This window comes from Equus caballus, chromosome 14, assembly GCF_041296265.1.
Source record: "Equus caballus isolate H_3958 breed thoroughbred chromosome 14, TB-T2T, whole genome shotgun sequence".
Taxonomy (NCBI): domain Eukaryota; kingdom Metazoa; phylum Chordata; class Mammalia; order Perissodactyla; family Equidae; genus Equus; species Equus caballus.
In genome coordinates, this window is record NC_091697.1 from 54,229,397 (window position 1) to 54,251,889 (window position 22,493).

The 22,493-nt window shown below is 35.6% G+C and overlaps 2 protein-coding genes and 1 long non-coding RNA gene across 10 annotated transcripts in view; 1 reads left to right on the forward strand and 2 right to left on the reverse strand.

Annotated features, from left to right (window-relative positions):
• On the reverse strand, positions 1 to 16,195 carry MYOT (myotilin). 5 transcript variants are annotated; one of them, XM_005599387.3, is made up of 11 exons: positions 15,745 to 15,877; positions 13,044 to 13,128; positions 12,562 to 12,692; positions 8,444 to 8,618; positions 7,474 to 7,578; positions 5,634 to 5,680; positions 4,918 to 5,050; positions 3,376 to 3,583; positions 1,435 to 1,600; positions 866 to 999; positions 1 to 642 (listed from the first exon to the last, which is right to left on the reverse strand). In XM_005599387.3, exons 5-11 carry the CDS (start codon positions 7,555 to 7,557, stop codon positions 470 to 472), a joined length of 945 nt encoding a protein of 314 aa, XP_005599444.2. In that variant the 5' UTR covers positions 7,558 to 7,578; positions 8,444 to 8,618; positions 12,562 to 12,692; positions 13,044 to 13,128; positions 15,745 to 15,877; the 3' UTR covers positions 1 to 469. The 5 variants fall into 5 exon arrangements, with proteins under 5 accessions (XP_005599444.2, XP_023473414.2, XP_070090369.1 ...); XM_023617646.2 differs by lacking the exon at positions 12,562 to 12,692 and having other exon boundaries at positions 15,745 to 16,192; XM_070234268.1 differs by lacking the exon at positions 13,044 to 13,128 and having other exon boundaries at positions 15,745 to 15,952.
• The window catches only part of LOC111767804 (uncharacterized), a 23,497-nt gene continuing 4,340 nt past the window's right edge, over positions 3,337 to 22,493 (forward strand). Inside the window, exons 1-3 of one of the 2 annotated variants that reach the window (XR_011425565.1) lie at positions 3,337 to 4,533; positions 19,002 to 19,149; positions 20,267 to 20,377. This is a non-coding gene — a long non-coding RNA (uncharacterized lncRNA). Of the gene's footprint in view, positions 4,534 to 12,639; positions 14,202 to 19,001; positions 19,150 to 20,266; positions 20,378 to 22,493 lie in introns of those variants that run through there. The other variant, XR_002799637.2, reaches the window with a different exon arrangement.
• Positions 20,265 to 22,493, reverse strand: part of LOC138917479 (palladin-like) — a 20,576-nt gene continuing 18,347 nt past the window's right edge. For 2 of the 3 annotated variants that reach the window (XM_070234273.1, XM_070234274.1), the window contains 3 exons: positions 21,735 to 21,758; positions 20,819 to 20,938; positions 20,265 to 20,722 (listed from right to left, as the gene is read on the reverse strand). In XM_070234273.1, coding sequence (XP_070090374.1) covers positions 20,475 to 20,722; positions 20,819 to 20,938; positions 21,735 to 21,758 — 392 coding nt within the window. In that variant the 3' untranslated portion in view covers positions 20,265 to 20,474. The remainder of the gene's footprint in view (positions 20,723 to 20,818; positions 20,939 to 21,734; positions 21,759 to 22,493) is intronic. The other variant, XM_070234275.1, reaches the window with a different exon arrangement.

Sequence of the window (22,493 nt, forward strand, 5' to 3'; positions counted from 1 at the left end):
TGTTTGAAATATTTGAAATTTTATTCTTTTTTGACATAAAATTATGGAGCATTCATAATCTATACCATGTTAGTATTCCTATAAGAGAAAATGAGTAAAACAGTATTTAGAAAGCAGTACTAGTAAATCTTCTTACAAGCTTTAGGTGTGTTTGATGTGTTTAAAAAGTTGATATTAACTCATAACCTGTAATCATTAAATGTGTATGACTTAGTTGTTAAAATCCCACATTTTAAGATAGTCTTCTACAATTACAAACCCGTGTGCCCAGATTTTCTGTAGGCTTCACAAATCAGAGAAGTAGATAGAATGTGCAAGAGTCAAAGGATAAATAATATTATAAATATATTAGTTATATTACCTAATTAAAGCCATAATCTGTTAATACAGCTATGGATTTATTTCAAAAATTTAATTGAATATGTTACTAATAGTGTAGTTGTTGCATTTTCCGATGTTGCTAAAGTTATTAAAGTTCTTCACTTTCATAGAGTCCAGATTGAGCTGCCAGGCGCTGAAACTCTCCTTCAGGATTAAAAGCTTGTTTCACATTCAAGCCTCTCCCGTTAAGTGCTAAATACTTGCTGAAAGTTGGTCGAACACGTAACTGCTTAGGAGCTGGAAGAGTTTGGTTTGGACGGGCTGAAATAGATCAAATAAAAGTTAGTTCAGAAATCCTGTTCTAAACAAAAGGGTTGCACTAGGTATTCATTACTAGATAGGAAAGAAAAAAAATCAAAACTGATTATGTATAGGGAAAATCTCTCAGATTTTATACTCTGCTGGGATTTGTGTTTCTTATTAAATCTTCCTGGTTAAATTCTTTAGAACACCTGATATTACACTTTATAGCAGCGTGACATACCTGTAACATCTAGTCTCGTGTTACATGAGGTTACTCCAGCTTCGTTAACTGCAGACACAGTATACCACCCAGCATCTTTCTTGTTTACATCTTTTATCAGTAAGGTGACTCTTCCAGAGTTATCATGATATAAGCTGACAAGAAACAATTAAAAAATGAAAGTATAGGAATTAATTTTCCTATGAAAGTTTATTTATGATGCCTCTATCATACAGAGTCAGACTAATAAGAAAAAAAAGAAGCATTTGGAAATTCTGAGCCAGTATCTAGTCATTGCCAAATTGCTATTGGTTTTCTTGAATTAAACGTCCCTCCCAATCTTCTTTATATCATCTATGTCCTTGAGCCACATCTTTCTTTATTATAGTCAAAAGGTAAATCCTAGCCTACTTTATGTCTAAAATTTCTGATTAATGGGTTCTGGCTTAATGGGGTTTATTATATGTCTATATATGTTTTAAAAACCAGACAAATTGAGATCACAAATGCATGCCATTTATAATGCATTTCAAAGTATAACTGGATTCACCCAAGTAGACTATGGTTAAGTCTAGAAATACTTATCCTACCTGATTCGATCAGTATTGAAATGCACCATTTCATTGTTTCTTTTCCAGAAAAGCTTTGGTGGAGGTATAGCTGAGATTTGGCATTCTAGCTTCACGGACTCTCCCTCAAAAACTTTTTTGCTTTGTGGTTTGTAGATAAACATTGGTGCTCTTCTATGTTCTTTTGCTACATATTAATAAAAAAAAATTCAAGTATTTGAAATATTATAAAAAAGATTAAGTCAAACCAAAGTATTATGAAATTTGTATGTTGATATAAAAGTTTTTAAAAGTACTAACAGCAGGATTGGACTCTTCATATTTTAGCTTTAGTTAAAATAATATACAACATTATTGTATTATTATACCATTTAGAATTCTAAACAGTAATGTAATGATGCATTGAATTTATAATCATATTTTCTTCAAGGAGTTTGTCATATTCTTATTTATCATCTTATCTATAGGGAGGCAGCACGATTGGTGAAAAGAGTATCAGACAACTTTGATTCAAATTCTCTGTTTGCCCCACCAGCCATGCCAAATGAGAAGAATTTTGTCTAGTTTCTCCAAGGCTCAATTTTATCTATTGTAAAATAACACCCAAGTAATAGTGACTGCTGTGCCTACTACACAAAATTATTGTGGGGATCAATTGAGATAATGAATGAAGAACTACTTTGTAAACTATAAAATAATATATGAATGTCAGTAATTATTATATCTTTACTTTTCTTCAAATACCTGAGGGAAAAGAGGAAATGATATTAAAACACTATAACCCTAGCTTTTCTAAAGGAGAAATGAGGAGACTACACAGAGGCCCACCAATGTCTCTTTCAGCTCTAACGTTATAGTATTTCTGGCACAAAAAGGATTTGCCCAAAGCTTAATCACTTGAATTTTTTTTTTTTGAGGAAGATTAGCCCTGAGCTAACTACTGCCAATCCTCCTGTTTTTGCTGAGGAAGACTGGCCCTGAGCTAACATCCATGCTAATGCTTCCTCTGCTTTATACGTGGGATGCCTACCACAGCATGGCTTTTTGCCAAACAGTGCCATGTCCGCATTTGGGATCCGAACTGATGAACCCTGGGCCACAGAGAAGCAGAACGTGCGAACTTAACCGCTGTGCCACTGGGCTGGCCCCTTGAATTTTTTTTTATTTCCAGATCACTGGTTTTTCCCTTAGAGTGAGGCCCCTTATTATAGAATAATCTTAAAGATTTTTCATTGATCTGGGTAGAATACAAACTCAAGAAAATTGTCCATCCTTTAAATTGATCAAGCTTTTATATAATAAAGAGTGAATTATAGCACAATATTTCTTGTGCAATATACCATGGCTTAAATCATTACAAATGTGATATATTTAAAGCACTTAAATTGTAATATTTTAAAACAGGACATCAGTTTTATGAGAACTGCCTTCCTAGAGACAGATTTGAGACCTGAGTTTTGCCATATCTGTTTTCTAAAGCAAGAAGGCATATTTTTGTTGTAGTTAGAGACTAGTTTCCTAGTAACGAGAACATAGTCTGAGGCTAAAGGTTGACATTTATTCCTCAGTTTTAAACTATGCATGATTATGACAATTCTGTGAAAATGTGGGTCAGATTGATTATTTTAGACTGTAGACCAGAGAAATCATTAAGATTTTTCACTTTAAGACCTTTTAGTTACATCTAGAAATGTTTATACTGCCTTATTTGGTATGTCTGAAATTGTACCATTTCTTTATTTTCTTTCCAGAAAAGCTTTGATGGTAGGTCTGTCATTCTAGTTTCACTGAGTTTCCCTCAACACCACCATCCCCCCACCCCCCGCCATGGCTTTTCAATAAAAATTGGCATTCTACTGGGTTGTATAGTATAGATATTAATCTTAAATATGAAGTCCTCTGGGGTTTTCTTTTTTAATGCAGGATGTTAAGGGACTCTCTAGGATCTCTTTGAATGCTTACCCAGGACGTCCAGCTGCACAGTAAAGGTGGCTTCTCCTGCTCTGTTCCTGGCAACACAGGCATAAGCCCCTGCATCTGAGGCTCTCACAACTTCAAAGATGAGTGAATGAAAACCCTTTTCAGACACTATCATTTTGTGAAAATCGTCTGATTGAACTGGTCTTCCATTTAGATACCATGACACATCAGGAGCTGGCAGTCCGCTCACCTAGAAATGAAAACACAAGGAGATGATATAAGTTAAAATAATAGCATCACTGGGACCCAATTGTCCATTTATGAATTTTAACAATTCCAGTTTCTGAGTGGGTTTGTGATTGAAAATGCAAAGCAAGAGCTTAGAAAGATACTTGCTTTCAATAATTTTTACCAAAACAGTGGAAATTAAAACCCTTGAAATTAATACAGTATTTTCAGACTATCTCAAACTACATCTAGCTCTTTCCTATGCAACCTCAGGCTCTTTAAGATCTCTTAATTACTTATATAATTAATATTTAGAACATTATGTTGTATTGGTCTCCACAAAGAATGTGGAAGTCATATGGCTTTTCTGGCTAATGGTGACTGCAAATGAAGTCCCAGAGGCACATATATGTGAGGCTTGCTGATCTGTTGAATAACCTTTTCTAAACAGTGTTCTCAAGCTGTAGTTCTGGTATACAAATGGCAGTTTAAGTGTTTTTATGTAAGCCTTAACAATTAAATCCATGCACTGCCTTTCATTCATAATGAATTCGGGAAAACATTTTCTAAGAAAAAGTTCTCCAAAATGAGGGTAATAAAAATGTAGGCCTTTCTAGCCCGAAAAATTCTTCTAGGGCAAGAGAAAGGAGGGTTGATTGAATTTCTTATTGGAGGAGAATTAAAGAGGCATTCTGCGTTAGAAATCCTATTATGATAGCTTCACTTATATAGAGTATTTATTAGGTTGTAGGCACTATTGTGAGTACCTTATGCCTATTTACTCAGTTAATCCTCAAACAACTTTATGAGTTAGGTACATTTGTTATTCTTGTTTTGCAGATGAGAAAAGCACAGGATAGGGGGCTGCCCCCGTGGCCAAGCGGTTAAGTTCACGCGCTCTGTGGCGGCCCAGGGTTTTGCCGGTCCGGATCCTGAGTGCAGACGTGGCACCGCTGGTCAGGCTGTGCTGAGGTGACGTCCCACATAGCACAACCAGAGGCACTCACAACTAGAACATACAACTATGTGCTAGGGGGCTTTGGGGCGAAGAAGAAGAAGAAGAAGAAGAAAAAAAAAAGATTGCAAACAGATGTTAGTTCAGGTGCCAATCTTTAAAAAAAAATAGAAAAGAAAAGGAAAGCACAGGGTAAGTGACTTGTCTGAGGTTACACAGCTGGAAAGTAGCAGAGCCAGGATCCAAATCCAGGTAAGCTTGGCTCTAGAATTGGTGTTCTTCTCCACTGTACGTGCTGCTTCTCAAGCTGTGGAGCAAGCTATGAAGAGGAAGAGCACATTTTTCAAAACTTAGTATCACATTGTTAATTTTCCTCCAGTACTTTTGAACTCTTCTCTTACTTTGAAGTCCATTCTGCAGAATCTTCCTTCGTCAATTGACATGTTTTCTGGCACTTGAATGAAACGAGGTGGGTAAAATTTCTCCTGGATTGCATCCTGATCATTCACATCTCCCCTTGAAGGTGATCTGCTTCTGCAAAAATAGTTTAATCATCACCGTGCGGAAAAAGTATCATTGCTCTTCCTTTCACACAGATATAGTTTAGTCATCAAATTTAAAACCCTAGAGTGGGTTTGATCTGATAGTGTAATAACAATGGAGAGAGGCTATATTTAGCTGTGGTATATTTGATGACTGGTAGAAATGGTAGCAATTTAGAAACATCTGGCCCAAATTATACATCTTTGTTTCCTTTTTACAGTGCAACGAATTAATGAAGAAGCTGATCTGTTAAAATGCAGAGTACCCCATGGACAATTCTTATCATGTGCAAAGATTGTATGATAAGAATTGGGTTTCCATTGTCATAGGAAACTTGTGTAACATGGAAACATGGTCCTGGCTTATTTGACCAAAACATTTTAAAAACTTCCTCCGAGATAGGTCTGATGATTAACAGATAAAAATTTTGATCATGATGTTGGACATTAGAAAATTCACATTGTTCTTTATAAAAGTTATGTAGGAAACTTGAGGGCTTTCGAAATAGTACACTTTTAAACGGAAAACATTTTACATAGCAAAATATATGTCTTTAAAATTAAAAAATTTTTACCTCACTTGTGATGTAGGAACTTGTAGTCGTGCGTGTTCTGAATTGTGCTGCTCGAATTTAAAACAAAATGATAATGTTAATATGCAATTGTTAGGTTGAAATGAAGCAGACTTAAGTAGTTGTAGTTGAAAGGAACAATTCTATGTTGGCTGTATTTGTACAATTGTGGTTAGTTCTACTAACCTTCTAATACTCCAGCAAGAAATCCTCAGAATTAATAAGACTGTTCAACAGACATGATTTATGAAAATTAGCTAGACTTCGAATTGATAGTGGTTCATTTTTCAGATTACTCTTTTACAACAAAGGATGATATGACCCCCTGGTGTGTTTGAAATGGGAGCACACAGTACAGATTGTCCTTTCGTAAAACAGGAATAGACATGAAGTCACTTGTGTTGGCAGTAGATACAGGGTATTATGCCTACTGCTCAAAAGTGGCACCAACAGCAGTAAACACATATTAGACTGGAAAATACTTCTCTTTTTAGCTCATGGTACAAAATCCTAACGCACACCATGGAAGATATGTGCAGAGCTATGAAAAGGCTTTGAAAAACAACACTAATTACTTCCCGCTTAATAAGAGTATATTTAATTTAAACAAAGATCTTTTTAGGATTTATATCTATATATAGAAAATTATTTCTCTGAGAATAAAATCAGGAATTGATTAAAATTCTAATAGAATCAACTGATTAAATATTTAGTGCCTATTTTGTATATTTCACTGTGCTTGACATAGTGGGAGATACAAAGGAGTGGAAAATATAGTCCCTACCCAAATATCTGAAAAACATCTGTATAGCAACACAGCAAAGCAATACAAATAATTTATTTGGGGATGAATATATTTAATGTATTTTGTCATTTTGAAACAAAATTCTTACAATTCTGTAACAATTTCTGGCTAGCTTTAAGGTTCTCTAAGCAAAATGTCAAAACAACAATTCAGAGATCAAAGAAATCAACTAATTTTTTGGTAAAAAAATAATCCACTTAAACTCGAAATACCCAAATTAAATTTTTGACTTTTTCTTCATATTCACAGATGTGATATTTCCATTATACCTAGTTTGATGACATTTTGTATTATTTAAATAGAATGTTTGAAGTGTACAAAAAAATGTAAGATTTTTTTCTCTCCTTTCATAATGATAAGTTTGGCTGCTACTTCTTTTCCTGGTGCTGTCACCTTCATTTTAAAGTTTTTAAAGAATGGATGAGAAAAACAACACATCCTTGCCCTTGAAATCATACACTGTGAATTTATAAGATAAACTGTCATCAATATAACATTGTTTTGAGTTATTTCTACTAAAAAAAGATAGATTTGTGTTTTATTCTTGCTGTAATCTCCAGAGCCCAGCACATAGTAGGTGCTCCATGTAAATTGGTTAAATGAATGAGCATGTGAACTGTGCAGTAGCCAAAAAGAGATTTAATTTCTATTTTGAATTTCTAGCTACTTGCTCTGTGAGACCCTGCTTCATCCCTTTTAGTAGGTCTAGTCGTGTTGAGCTGATACAAAAATCTTATTTTCAGCTTCCTTACTTAGAAGCTTGGAATTCTTGAGTGCCCAGTTTCATTCCTTTGGCTCCTAGTTTCTTGTGGACTAGGACTGGTGTTTTGACTTTTGTGACACTTCACATGCAGATATCAGAACCATCAGAAAATGGGGTAAAATTAAAAATTATATATATATATTTTTTGGTTCATCATGGCTGATGGAATATGGAAGTGATTGACTTTTGCTTCAAATGCTATTTATAAGCACTTAGAAAAGCAGACATTTTTAAATAAAAAATGCTCCAGTTAGATAAATACTATTTTAATTTACCTGTGGTGAATCTTGTGCTTCACTGTCATTTTGAGCTTGAAACACCGCAGCTGCATTCTGTGGTCCTAGCAATCTGCGAGCCATCTTCTCCTCGTATGTTAGCCGCTTTAAAGAAGTAAGTTATTAAGGAGATCGTATTGAGATTTAATAAGAGTTGTTTGTATAGCTTTACCTTAAAACCACCAAGAATTACACTAAAGATGTACAGTTCTGTGTATTGAATTACAGTTAGATACTGTGTTTTGGAAAAGCACATTATTTCATTTAAAGCATTTTCCTTCCATTCTAGTGCCACTTCCCGCATCTATAATATTCATTTCTGTTTTCTTTTTCTCCTGGGAAAGGCAGGCATGATCACCCTTAATAAGTCTCTCCCAAGTGAAGGGAAATTCTTTCGCTTCCTCCTTGTTCTGCATGTTCCCATCAGTTCTGTCTTTGAATATAGTCTGCATGTCCTCACATTCAGAAATAATTTTTATTAAATGAGCACTGAATTTTTGCCTTACTAACTTCTGGTTGAAGGCAGTGCAACTGGTATGTTAAATTTGGATTAAAGGCATATAGTACTGTTTCAAAGATAAATGACTAATACAATCTGTACAGTAAGTGTTACATAATGAGAATTATAGCTATTTGTCCATCAATAATATACACCAAAGTACACGAAGAAGTCAGGTTGACAGTATTTCCTATTAGTTATTTGGTCATCAGGCATGTTTTATGAGATGGTAATGATTAAAACAGAAAATTTTCATCAAATCATTCAGATTGATTTTTCCTTTGCTTCATTCTTGTACTACTGAAAACCAAGAGGTGATATCATGCAGAGAAATAATGGAATAGGACCCAATATTCTCCTCTTTTTAGATAATCCTATCCCTTGCTGGTGGTGAGACAGAAAGAACTTTCTTATTGAGATTAGATTTTATAGTTTAATAGGCTTTTTGTACAAAACAGAAATCTTGCTCACTTGATTTCCGTTATGAAGAAGGCTGTCCTTGCACTTCAGCTTTCTCTCCAAATCTTGAATCAGAGCTTCCTTTGATCCTTGGATTTCATGGTCAGGAGTCCTTGGTATGGGCTTAGCATTCGCACTTTGGGATGGCTTAGCATTTACAGGTTGGCCAAATGAAGGTTGTTGATAGCTTTAACAAGAATAAAACAAAGATCTTTAAGATGTGGGATATAAAAGAGAGTTGGCCTCATTTTGTCAGTTGCCTTTAGATAGGTTGAATTTACAACTTAATACTATTAGTGTTATTAAAAACACCAATTGCCCTAATGACAGTCAAGAAGGATTTTATAATAATGGTTACTAGCTTTTTTCTTTTCTTGGCAAATGAAAATTAAGTGGCAAGAGGAACAATTTAGATTAGACATGAGGAGGATGTCCTTCCTTGAAGATCTTGCCTAAAGAAGTGAGAGTAAGTCTAGTTACTGGCAGCTTGAGAGCTCTTCCAATCTTCCAACTGAATTTAATAAGTTTGGTTGATGAGTGGATATTAAGCAGTGGTGTGCTAGAGCTGACTCATCTGGGCTTGAGAGAGCTGATGTTTAGCATCTCTTCTCAACTCCCTGTGATCTCATGTTAATAGTTTGAAATTGGTGGTGGTAGGAGTATCTACACCAGGGAAACTGGTAAATCCCACAAATCATGGCTCCTTCCTCCAGAGCTGATTGTCAAACATTTACCAGCATAACCAGTGGTATTTAGTGAATATTCTATTGTTTTGAATAAAGTCTATGGTTCACATAGTCTCTGGCTTTCCTATTAATTCCAATTCCTATTAATTTCATATTCTAGAAAATCCAAGTATGGCACTATGTAGCAAATAGCTTCTCCAGTAATGACAGTTTCTTCAACATTGCTAAAGTGATTTTTAGAGAAAGAAAAGGATGATTAGAGGAAGAAGGAGAAAGAAATGTAAACTGAAAAAAAAGAGGTTGGGAAAAAAGCAAATCTGAATAGCAGTTGAAAAGTTTGGTTTAATCCTTATTTCAAGTTTTGATCCTAAATTTTCTTCTAAGCTGTTCTTGCCCCTCCTAGTGTTCCCCTGTTGATTCTGATAGAGGGCAGGGGTGGTATTTAGGGAGTCTTGTATTATCAGATCTGTCAGGTAGCTCACACTTTCACAGTGCTTTGTTTAGATTTCACCTATTCATTTATGACCCTGCAGGTGCTAGCTTATATCTATTTAATGTGGGAAAACTGGCCACTGCCCTCAATGAATATTTTACCATTATCATAAGAAATGTTCTCCAGTAATCCAGATGAGGCAACCTTGGTCTGTTCTCTGACATGTTCCTGTTCAAATATTCTCAAGGACCATTAAAAGAACTTGTAAGCTAAGTGGAAAGGTATCTCCTCTGAGTGTAGCCAGAGTTTTAATTTTTGCAGGCTTTGGGGATTTGGTTAATAATCTCTAGATTGTAAATATACTGAAGGAAAAAAGACGTCTTGTTACTCACCAATGTGTCATTCATATCCACTAACACAAAGCCTGGGTCTGGGTGATACTTACTATCAGTAGAATGGATGAATGTTTTCCACTGTACATATTCAGGATGCTCTGTATTGAAAGTTGATGATACACATTTCCCCTCCTTACATTTCAGAGCTTCAGGGTTGTCTATATTAATTCTTAACTAAAGTCTGATTTGCTAGTTAAGTAAATAGCCACACCAAGTGTTTAAATAGTCAGGTTTTTTCCTTTTTTTTGAAGATCGAATTCCCAGGTTAAAGTGTTAAAATTCCTTTGGTCTTAACTCTCCTATTTCTCTAACTGTGAAATTATAATAACCTATGTTTTTTAATGCTAACTTACCATCTTTATAAAAGTCACACATGTTTGTTAAAGTGAATTAGCATTAAATAATTCTGTTTTCAGGCTGTCATAATACAATGTAATATAGCTGAGAAATCCAGAAGGATTATCAAAACCAAGCCTGAGAATCACTGATGTATATGTAACCTCAGTCACTGTATTCATTGAATATCCCCATTATTATCAGTTTAGATGTCTTAAGTGTTGGGACTTGATAGCTGCTCATATTATAAACTAATATTATACTTGCACATTGCTTTATCTCTTTTTTTTCTACTATTAATCACCCAGATCCTTAATTGTGTTAGAGATCAGAAAACTGAATCACTGAGCAGATAAGATAAACTTGCTGATTGTCACACAGCAAGCTTTCAGAAAGGAATAATTAGAATTAAAGAGTTCCTCTCAATTTCCAGTCTATGGTTTGATCAACTGAATAAAACGTTTGCTAAAGGGTTTCCTACTGATGAAAAGTTAAATAAAGCTTTCAAACTTCTCTAGGTCAGAATTCAAGGGATTATTTTAGAAGACAGGGCAAACTTAAGCCCATCATAACAATGAGGGAGTTGTGCACAAATGTTCAAAGGGCCAGAGCTTTCCACCCTGTGCAGTTGGACACTGAATGCGTATCAAGTGGCTGTGGGAAGATTAAAAGAGTTATCTGTGGTTGCTGAAAATGGAACAGCTAAAGCTGGATCTTTGATCTCTGGTTTGGGGACCTCCTATGCTTTGTTTCTTATCCTCTCCATTTTTGCCTTTCTTCCTTTCTTGTTAGTTCTGTGCACAGAGCTAGGTTGAGCCTCGGTAATACATATTCGATGGCTTTCTTTTCTGGGCAAGAATTTGGAATAGAATTGAAAGATTTTACTAAGGAAAATATTATAGTCAGAAAAGGTTATTTCAGGTTTTAAAATGCTCATGTAGGAAATTTAGAAATAATTGAAAGCTAAATGGAAAAAGGTCGTCTAGGTAAAATGTAACCAAGAAGAAGCTATAATGTGTGATAATGACTATAATGGGAATTTGGGAGGGAAGAGAAAGAGAGAGCTCTTAATTCTTAAAGGCATCTTTTAAAAATAGGTCAAACCTATGAGAATGCCATTTTTGTAGGTCAGAAATAATTGACTATCAGCCATTTCAAACGGTTCACGCCAGTATCTATAGGATTCTAACAAATGTTTTTGGCTTTCCTGATTTTTATTTTTAAAAATGTTGAAAAGGTTTCTTTGCAAGTTGAATTGCTTTAGTCAGTTCAACTAGATTTCTGGAGTTGTCACCAACAATAGGAATCTCTAGAAAAATTAGCCTCTAGAGAAGACTGAGAGAAATTAACAAGAATTTCAGCAAATCTGTTGATAAGCATGCAACAAACAAAACATATTCCATCAGACAATTTTTCAGATGCCCTCTGATTTAATTCTCTGATGTTCCAGCCAGCCAAGGAATAGGAAAATTGATAGTCCTAAGTTTGCATAAGCACAAAGTATTCAGTTCATGTTTTAAAAAAAGCACAACACTATGTCCTTCTTCATATCAGGTTCTCCTAGGACAGTTTTAGGGCTGTGGAAATAGTCCATGCTTGCATAAGGCTGCAGGTATTCTTCTCTGTATTTCCATCAGCCTAACCAGTTTGAACAAGGTGTGGTCTTGATTACCTAAAGAAACCTTAAGGTCATAAGCCTTTGTCTGATCAAGTCCTTCTTCTGATCATAGTAGGGAAAACTCATAAACTTGAGTGTCTGAATCCCAGATTTTCTTTTTAGCTAAGTGGAAATTCAGGATCAGAGAGGAAAATAGATAGGAAGAAAAGACTAAGACTGAGAAGAAACTTAATAGCCTCTGCTTATGTGAGAGGAAATCCTAGCTTAAGAAGAGCAGACAGGTGTTCATCTCAGCTGAGCCCAGAACGAGAGCCATTAAATTTACAGCATGAGGAACTTAACTTAGAACTGGGGGAATAGTTCATTATTCTTGTGTGTGTTGGAAATGATTTTGTTTTCCCAGGTGGAAAAGAATAGGTAAGTAATTTTATGGTGTATAGGTGATTTGGGTCCAGCTCAGCCTGGACACTGGAGAATGGGTCAGATGACCTCTTATTGTCAGTCAAGGTGTTCCAGGAGAATTAGGGAATAAGACCTTGAGGTTACATTGCCTTTTTAGATGGTGAAGAAAGAACTATAGCATACCCCCTACACTCCTCAGATATAAGGTCTCTGTATATGCAGTATATATCCAGATACATATATTTTAAAAACTCACTTACTTGGAGTCCACAGTGGAAGGGATTTTACTGCTACTGTAATCAGGCTGTGATGGTAATATGGAGCTGAGGAAGCTGGCTGGGGACTGGTTATAAGTGGCTGTAACCCTTTGGCCTGGATTGGAGCCAGCAAGCTGCTGGGAAGAAGCAGGGAAAGCAGAGGAGGACATGGTGATATGAGAGCTCATTGTTGAGGAGGCAGAAAATCTTTGCTCTGTGCACTGGCGGGGCTGGATGATAATGGAAGACTGTTTGGTCTGGCTAGAGTAGCTGGAGGTTTCCGGTCCAGGAGGCTGCAGTCTGGAGCCACATGGGTTTTGGGATTGGATGAAGTGCTTTGGACGTTCGTAATTAAACATGCTTAGCTGGTGTACAGAAGAGGAAGGCAATTTATTACTATAGTGATTTGCTCCTGGAGGGGTGGGGTCCTGAATTTGGGGCTGCAAGCCTGGAATTACAGAAGGTCGCAAGGAATCAGAAGCAACCTTGGTCTGCCCCTCCTTGTTGAGATCCTGGGAATACTGTGCTCCTGGCTTTGATGGAGTGTCCTTCTCTTGAAGAATATTGTTCCTTCAAAAGGAGAAAATGATTCAGTTACAATATTTGCGTAAAAAGCAGTACTGTTTATTTAACATCTTTAGGAACTGATGTGCTTTTTTTTTTTTTTAATCTTATGTGCTTTCAAGGTCACCTTAAGGTGAAACTATCCTAGCTTGTAGACGTCCCCTTCCTTTATCTCTGTCTTTGCACAAATGGCTTAACCCCTACGAATAAGAAAAAAGTATTCATTGACGTTTGTTTGCCTCTGGGTGATTCTTAAAGCACGCCCAGGGGCTTCAAGATGTAGGAGCACAAAGTTTGAGTTTGCCAAGTGGTTATTTATGGAAAGAAATTGTATGATGTTGCTCAATGTGAGAATTTTATGGTCTTATGATTAACTTTTGCCCAGAGGCTACAGTTTCATTAACCACAGAAATTTAGTGACTTAAAATTACCAGCAGTTAAATGTATAACGTCAGCTTTCATTCAGTCCAAATTCTTCCCATTGCTCATCAAAACAGATCAACAGCTCTTCTGATACACCAGTTAATTCATGTCCTGGTGATTTGTGATGAATGACGTCTGGGTAAATCAAGGGAGCAATATGCTTCTTTTGTAAAGAACATTACTTTAATGTTCATATTTACTCCTTCACCCTTTCACAATTTCACAAAGTAGAGTGAACATCTATAATTCACTGTCAACTTTGGGTGGATTTTTTGCCTTAAAATTCAACGCCTCTTTTTCTCCCCTTGTGTCCAGATTGACCATAGTACCAAACTAGATGATAAAGAAATGTACTGTGTGTATGTCTCTCTGTGTGTATGTAATGTATGTTACTGATTGCATTCCAGAGCCATTTGTAAATTTTTTCGGTTATTTTTAGATTATACTATCTAGTTATTGTTCTGGATATTCTAATTATTTATAGAGTTTTACTTTTTTATTATTTTTACCTGTTTAATATGTATTTTAGACTAATCTTAAAATTCTTTCAGCTCTTCTCTTACTTTTTCTTGTGCAATAGCAAAATGTACAGAAGGAAGTAAGGCAACTACGAAGCTAGTCTGTACCTTACCAAGAAAGAGTGACTGCTATTTCTCGTACGTATCTCTGCATTGGTGCTCTTGACTTCCTACAGTAGATTCTCATTTTTCCTTAGATGAATCATTTGCCACAAAAATCAACCTTGAAGGATTTTATTTGCCGCTGATTTCTTCCATTAGTATGGTAAATCTAAGCAGGGCTACATTCAGACATTATACACCAAGACTAGCCCTACAAATTGTGGTAGCATTAATTTCATCTTTACTCAAAATATCAGGTAATTTAGTTAAAAATACATTTAGTTTGTTTCACATAGTAGAAACCAACACTGAAATAATGATAAATCAGACTTTTAACTGGTAAAATTAACCAAATTGTTTGTCATCATTGAAACAAAGTCTTATAATTATTTAATTTCCTATCTTGAACAAAGTATCATTTTTAATGACAATTTTCCAGACCAAACAACTTCAACCTAAGGTTGTGCATGTGGTTTAGAGCTAAATTAAAACTAGAAGTCTTAGGAAAGAACAAAAATGCAATTAAACAGCCAAGAGAAAGACTCTATTGAAAAAGAACACTTAAAAAGTCATATATTCCTTAATTTCAAGTTTATGAACACAAGCACTTTCAGCTACAGTGTATTTTAGTAATTAACTATATTAAGCCTTTAAGTTGTTGGGGAAAAACATCCTGAAGGAGGCTTTAATTAGATCTTCTCAAAAAAAGACTCTATTTCAAGGCAAGTAGTTTTGTAGTTATGGGTTTATTCATTCAATCGCAGAATTAAATCCAGAGTTTGGTTCCTAAATTCCTTTGCGGGCAGGCATATTATTCAGATTCATTTCAAATAGCAAGGAATAAACTATAACAAATAGCCAGTGGATATTTTCCAAAAAGTTCCTTATTTTTCTTTACATATATTTTTAGAATTCAACTGTCTTGTACATTTTGGTACTGGCTCACATAGTTAACAATTACTGTTATTTTTTAAAGCTCAATTAAAAATATCTTCTTTCAAAAGATTCATTTTATTCATGTCTACATATAATTTTATACAGATGTTGACACAGGTAACTCTGAAAGGCTTTTCTTCATGTTTGTAGTTACCGTTCAACAATTCAATTCTGTAATAGATTCTATTACATGACGGTATCATTTTATTCTAAATAATGTTAAACAAATTTCAAAGACTTTATAAATAAGATACTTTTCAGTCTCTTATTTTAACAATCTTAACATTATTTTTCTATCTCTTATATAGCACAGACTTACACAAAAGATTGATTGAGGGTATTTTGAAGCTGTAGGATATTACCACAATTACAGCCAGACCAAGTGTCCCTTTTCAAGGAAAAATGATGATTTAAAAATAATGACATGCACCTATCTTTCCTTCTACTCTTTCTATAATGCCTTCTAGTTTCAGTGGAATGAATAAGTTACTTTCTGTTCGAATCTTTGCATAATACCATTATGATATTGTGGCTTTCAAACTTTTTATCTGAAGATCATTTTTGCACACACTTCTCTGATTTGGACAAAAACAAAAACAAAAACAAAACTCAAAACTGTAGCAGGAATAAAGAAGGGACTTACCCGTAGTTCCAGAGGGTGCCAGCTGGGTTTAGCCCACTATTGAAGAGAAGGAAGAGGCACCCCCTTCCCTCACCGACTAATCTAGTGGCTCTGTGCTTAGTATTATAGCACCACTGACTTTTATCAGCTGCCAAACAGTGACATCTGATGTGCTTGCCTGTTCATCTACCTATGCCGGCGTGTCAAAGTAAGAGTCCACAATCTAAACAATATCTCAGATGTCTTAGCGATATTTAAGGCGTGGGATTACATGAGCTTCTCTTGCAAGCCTCCTTATTCTAGTTGTAAATTTTGACTATGAGCTTTAGCAGTTTCATGTAAGGGGAAGAACAATGAATTGGGAAATGGGAAAAAGTATAAAGAAAACTCAATTTCTTTATTGTGGTGGGGGCTTGAATCTTTTCTGTTGAAGAAAGAAGGACTAAAAGGGAAATAGTATTCTAGGACTGGCATTTTATCTAGTAAGACATCTCGAGAAATAAGCCCAGTGATGGATGGGCTCCAAATTGAGTTGCATTGGATAGTTGTTCATCTGAAGGTTTTTTTTTCTCTTTCCAAATGGGAGTGAGAGCGGAGTGGGGTTCAAGCAGTTTGTTTCAAGAGAGGGGGTGTGGTCTGGGTGGAGGCAGGAGAGCAGAGTGATGGTAACTGTTACTGGGAAGATGGGGAGGTGGAAAAACATGATTTGTTTTTTAGCAAGTTTTCTAAATCTGCATGGCCTATGCCTCCTTGACCTTTTACTTTTATTTCAAAGGAGTTTTGAAACACTTAAGAAACTATCAAACAAATAAACAGCATATACAATTGGGGCTCTGTACTGTCACCTCTCTTTCCTTCATCTCCCTTACTTCTAACAGTTATACAGTTATCTTCCTTTTTTCACCAAGGAGACTCTCTTGGCATTTAGGTTTCCATTTTTATGCAGGGATGTAAATAATTACAGAGGAAGAAACCTTCAAATCAACAAAAGAGGTGGTGGAGAGGGGTAGGTGGCATGAAGATCAGGCCAATAGAGAGGAATTATCCCCATTTAGTGGCTTCAATTTTAGTATGGTTCTATTGTTTAAAGCATATTTATTCCCCTCCCTCATGATACTGCAGTCTTGATTTAATTACGATGTACATTAGGGCCCAAAAAATACATATTTGAGTACATATGAGTCATATAAAATTCTTCCCAGCTGACCATGTAGTGGTACCTTCCTTTGGTGTTCAGAGAAAGTCGGATAATCACTGCCTGGGCACACAGCCATTACTTAGTAGAAAAAGCATACTAGACTTGATGAGTAGGTGTTTGCCTACACAGTCTCATTTCAGGAATCTCCCAAAATATTTCTCCACATCTGCTCACTGATATTTCAGGTTCCATTAATAGGGACAATGCCTTTCAATCCAAATTAGAGAGACTTAAAATGTAAATGCAAGTGACATAATACAAATAATAAGAATGGCCAACACGTAAAGCATTTACTATGACTAATGCACTATTCTAAGCACTTGAAATGTGGAATATGTGACTGATATTTGGTTCGTCCCAAGAACAGGGTTTGATTTGGGCAAGGAAGAGGAGATCCTAGATTTGAGGTCTCTTAGTACCTAGAAGTTTGAGATATACCATGCTGATCAAGTAGGGAAGATGCCCACGACAAACTAGTAAATACTCGGTTTTGTCTAGGGCAGGTTCTAACCATACTACAGTTGAGGAAGAATTGTAGTTTCATTTCCTCTTTATCCTTTAAGCGTAGCCTCTTTTTTTCCTTAGGTCTTTGTAAGATATAACATCAGTTACAGTGTGATATCTCCATGGTACCTCTAAGCTAAGCTTCTCCCTACAATAAGGGCATCAAGGGATGATTTAGGAAAAATAAGTTAGTCCTCTTTTATGACACCATTCTCAGAAGTTAAGGGTCTATATTTAATAATCTATTAGGAACCTGTTTTTCTCCTTTTTCTTTCTTTCTTTCTTTCTTTCTTTTTTTTTTTGCTGAAGAAGATTTGCCCTGAGCTAACATCTGTGCCAATCTTCCTCTATTTTGTACGTGGGTCACTGCCACAGCATCGCTGACGATAGGTGGCGTAGATCTGCGCCTGGGAACTGAACCCAGGCCACCAAAGTGGAGTGCACCAAACTTAACCAATAGGGCATGGGGCTGGCCCCTGTTTTTCTACTTTTTAATGTTTGGTTGCTTTTTCGAATGGTGTTTTATGTTTCCTCAAAAATATAGCTATTTGAATGGTTTAATTGCTTATTTGAGAAAAATCATCCTAAAACTGAAAGAATCATTAAGATGTCAAGTGACTGAACCATACTCCAACCTGCCCCCAAAGATAACTTTTTCCATTGTTTTCTCTAAATTATCAGTAAGGGCTCTCTGGTAAATCATTTTAATGCCTCACAAAGTATAGGTATCTTCTTGCTATCTCACTGAAACATTTTCTGCTACATGAAAGGAATCCCTTCTTGTCCCTTCATCAGTGGAAGGATAGCTATTTAACTGTCACTCATTCATTTCTTCTTCATATGTAGCCCCTGTTGTTTTTTAAAATGTAAACTATTTATGCTATTATAGAAATGGTGCTCTGAGCTTCTTCAAAAGTCAGAGGTCAAATGTGTGTGATGAAACTAATTTCTGCTATATCAACTGAGAAGGAACATGTCATATTGAGTATGAAAGCACTAAAAAGTGAAGAATGTTTTATTTATTTTTAAGTTATTCATAATTCACTATGATTACTGAAATTCTGCATAGACTTATCGTGAAAAGGAATCCCACTGTAGCATTTGTAATTTGAAATATCCATTCTAGCACTTGACTCAATCTTACATTCTTCTCCAGCAAGGAATAATAATGGCCACTCTACTGGGTTTGGAGTCAAACAGTAAAAATGATAACATTTATTTGGTTAACATTCTACAACTTTCTGGATGCATTAACCTTTTTATTATATATTTTGGAGACCTGAGTGTACATGCCCACTCTATCACATCCTTGCTGTGTAGGCTTAGACAAGTTGCTTAAACTCTCTGAGCTATAATAATTAGCTGAAAAACAAAGATAGTACCCGTTTTACTAACTTAAATCAGAGGGTTACTAAGAGACTCAAATGAAACAGGAAATTGTAGAATGAACTATTATGTGATATGATACATCTCCTCAACTAGGCTGAATTTTTTTCTGAGTGAGGGACTGTTTATTATTTTTCTTGCTTAGGACAATGTAGCTCATAGTAGTATAACCCAATAATTTTCCCTACAGATGACTTTATCAATGAAAAAGATGGTAATCTCCTATGGAAGACACTGTATTATAAATTCAAGTTCCTCTTAAGTCCTAAAGACTCACTGCTAAACGCAGGTACTCATGGAGAAAAGTTTTAGTTATAAATATTGGCCATCTTCCCAAGGTAAGTCCAGCACAGAAACTGACAAACACATAGAATATGCTTAATACATAAATGTTTGTTGAATAAATTGCAGCCTTATCTATTGTCCCACACAGCCATTCTTCCTGGACCCCATGAGGAATTGTTACTTATAGGGGTAGCTACTGCCCAGGCAATTAGAGATCCCAGAAGCTAAAGAGGTTCCAGGAGACCAACTAAGAAATTAGTCATAGGCTCTTGTTGGAGGTATACTTATCCTGATTAAAAAAAAAAAAACAATTCAGTGAAGTAATAGCTACTATTTATTGAATTCCTACTATGTACTTCACATACATTGTTTTAGGTCTGTTAGTTTCCAAGTCCAAACTCTTTCCCTCACTGTCTTCATTGCAAGAAACTCCTGGAGAAATACATATCCCGAGGTCAGGGAAGCGTGAGGAACCAGCTCAACACTAAGAGCCAATCATCTACAGTCCTTATTATTTGTAGAAAGAGGAGCTTCACATGGGTGACCTCTGATTTCTTCCATCTTTAACATGATATATTTCCTTCACTTAAAAGATCCAAATACTGCTTTAGAAATCTCGTCTTAAAAGAGATTCCAATATCTTTTTATTTTGTAATTAACAGAGGCTATATTTATACTAGCTACATTATACTAACAGAGGCTACAAGAAGACTGATATATTAAGTTTTGTTAAAGGTGTTAAACATAAATTTAACCTAAAGGTAACTTTAGGCTGGTAAAATATTTAGGGGACTATGTTAGAGATTAACACAAAAAAATTTTAAGTGACTTTTAAGTATCAATTTTTAGGTTGTATTTTAATCAATATTTTTGTTTGAAGTTTGTGTTTAGAGGGTGAGAATGGTGGTGGATTGTGTTGTTTTAAACATAGCCTGGTTGACAAATTCACTTACTGTAATATCTTTCCTTTTATATATATTTGTCTTCTAAACAGAAGGACGATTCTGTCTGTATTCTAAGACTGACCATGAAGAAATCTATCACAAAATGTTTTGTATATTTGTATTGAGATAGGACACTGAATCCTATTTTGGGAAAAGATTCCACTCTTTTAAAATCTTGTGCAATTTCCGCATGTTGATTTCTTTCTTTTCTTTTCTTTTTTTTTAGTAAGTCTCCTTAAATGTGGATCTAAGCACCTGATGTACTATTTCGGCCATGGTGAAATGCATGATGGAGGCAAAGGAGAAATGACAGAGTTAAAGTGACTCATTTCAGAATGTAAGCTCTCTGAGGGCAGGGGCTTTGTCATGTTCACTGTTCTATCTACAGAACCAAGAACATTTGTTGAATGAGGGAATGTTAGGTCTCTCTGCCCTTACCATTGTGGTTGTAGCTCAGAGGAATTTTCACTGATGGTGTAGAAATCCTCCTTTGGAGCCTGGATCTCATGTTCGGTGTGACTGGCTGGTTCCGGAATTGTTGGCATAAGGTTTATTGGGGTATTGTCTGGACTTTTGTCCTTTGTGTAGCTGTCACTTCTCCAGGGAAAGGAGGCCAGTTTTGGAGAAAATTTCCACGTGGGTAACTTTGGAGAAATCTCTGATTTCTCCACTTCTTTTCCTGCTGAAAAATATAATTAGTGATCAGTTCAGGTAGAAACAGAATCTTCCTCTTGGCTCAGGGTTGAATTGGAGCAGGGAGATCCTGAAGAGTAATTACCTGGGGAAACAAAGAGTCTCGCTGTGGAGACCGCAGTCCCAGCCTCGTTTTCTGCAATACACTGGAATTCCCCAGAGTCTTTAGGAAATGCTTCTGTGATAATCAAGGTACAGACTTCCTCTAGAAAAGAAAGAGATTCGACTTGAGCAGAGTATTTGGTTGCCCCAAATTAACAAACAAAGAGTGTGGGAGGGTGTCAGGGAGAGTGGGTACCAGAAATAAATAGAGTGTTCCTGAGATATTAAAAAAATCGATCTGATCAGATTTTTTTGTCTTTGAGTGGGCTTGTGAAGACAATCTTAAAAATATAACCTAAAACAATCCCAGCATAGTCCCTGTCACCTGCCTCTCAGACATGTCTGTTTTCTCTGTTAGCCTGTGAATTCCTTGAAAGCAGGGATTACACTTTACTCCTTGACTTCTAGATTTCTGTAGCTTTAGTGCTTAGCATAAAGGTCCTATAGAAGGGTTTTCTGAACTGATCTAAAAATTATCATTGCCATGGTAGTTAGACCCAATGTTAGTACAGTGGTAGCTGTCGTGTGATGGGCACCACACCTACCTCTTGAACAGTCAACAGTTTGGATGTTTGATGTCAGGACACCTCCTTACTACCTCTGTGTATAGTTCATAAGTCAAAAATACTATGCCAAGTGGAAACAGAGGAAGAATGCATGCTCTATGAGGGCAGGGACATAGTCTGTACTGAGTAAATATATGTTGAGTGAACGAATAGATGAATAAATACACTGATCAATCCCAGTTATCTTGCTTTTGCTGTTGTGTCAGTTCAAGAGTTGGCATAAGGTAGCCTTGGAACTACCTATGAAGGCAAAAGTGATTTAGGAGACAAAGTCTTCTCATGCTAATTTTGATTTAATCATTTATTATCAAGATGTTGAAAAATTGTGCTTACCGGGGATGGATGATAAACAAGTTTCTGAAAGATAAAACCAGAGAATAGAGAGAGAATTTAAATAATGACAGTTAATTTAATTGGGAGAAGGAGCCGTACGTATATGAGAAATAACTTGAAGCAAATACAAGGTTGGCCGTAAGCTGGAGTCACAGACCATAAATTCTGTAGAAACTCAGGAAAGGGGCATAATGGAATGAACACTTGGCAGGATGCTAGAAGAACTGTATTTTAGTCCTGTTCTACTACTGAATTGCTCTGTGACTTTGTGAAAATTGCTTTACTTCCCTGGGCCTTAGTTCTTCATCTCTAATATGAAGGTAAGACCAGATAATATCTCTCCTCTGAATGTGAACCACTGCTGAAACACTAGGCCTGAGGCGGCCTCTTTTTCCTGAGAAAATCCTTTTCTTTTAATCTCTCTAATTAATGTAAAGTTGAATATTACATTATAAAAATATTGTAGTATTACTGTAGAAAAATACATGAAAGGTTAATAATAGTTTTCTCTGGGTGATGAGACTGTAAGTTTAAATTTCTTCTTTATGTTATTATATATTTTCTAGATTCATTATAATAAATTTGTATTACTTTAGTTTCAGAAAATGCAATATGTTATTTTTAAAAGAAACACCATATTGTGTAATAGAGATGTTTCTTCCTAAATGTGATGTGCAAATGTTCACATTAATTATTATTTAAATTTTAATGAATTTATAGTCAATAGATATTTAAATTAATTTAAATTAATATTTAAAT

Bases quoted from the DNA above. Each gene is read 5' to 3' on its own strand.
- MYOT (XM_014730661.3), bottom strand. From the start codon at position 12,917: ATGTTTAATTACGAACGTCCAAAGCACTTCATCCAATCCCAAAACCCA. The intron at 8,619-12,561 runs GTAAGTGAGTTT...TTCTTGTTAAAG, and splicing joins CCTTCCACTGTGGACTCCAA to CTATCAACAACCTTCATTTG. The intron at 643-865 runs GTATGTCACGCT...GATCTATTTCAG, and splicing joins CACGAGACTAGATGTTACAG to CCCGTCCAAACCAAACTCTT.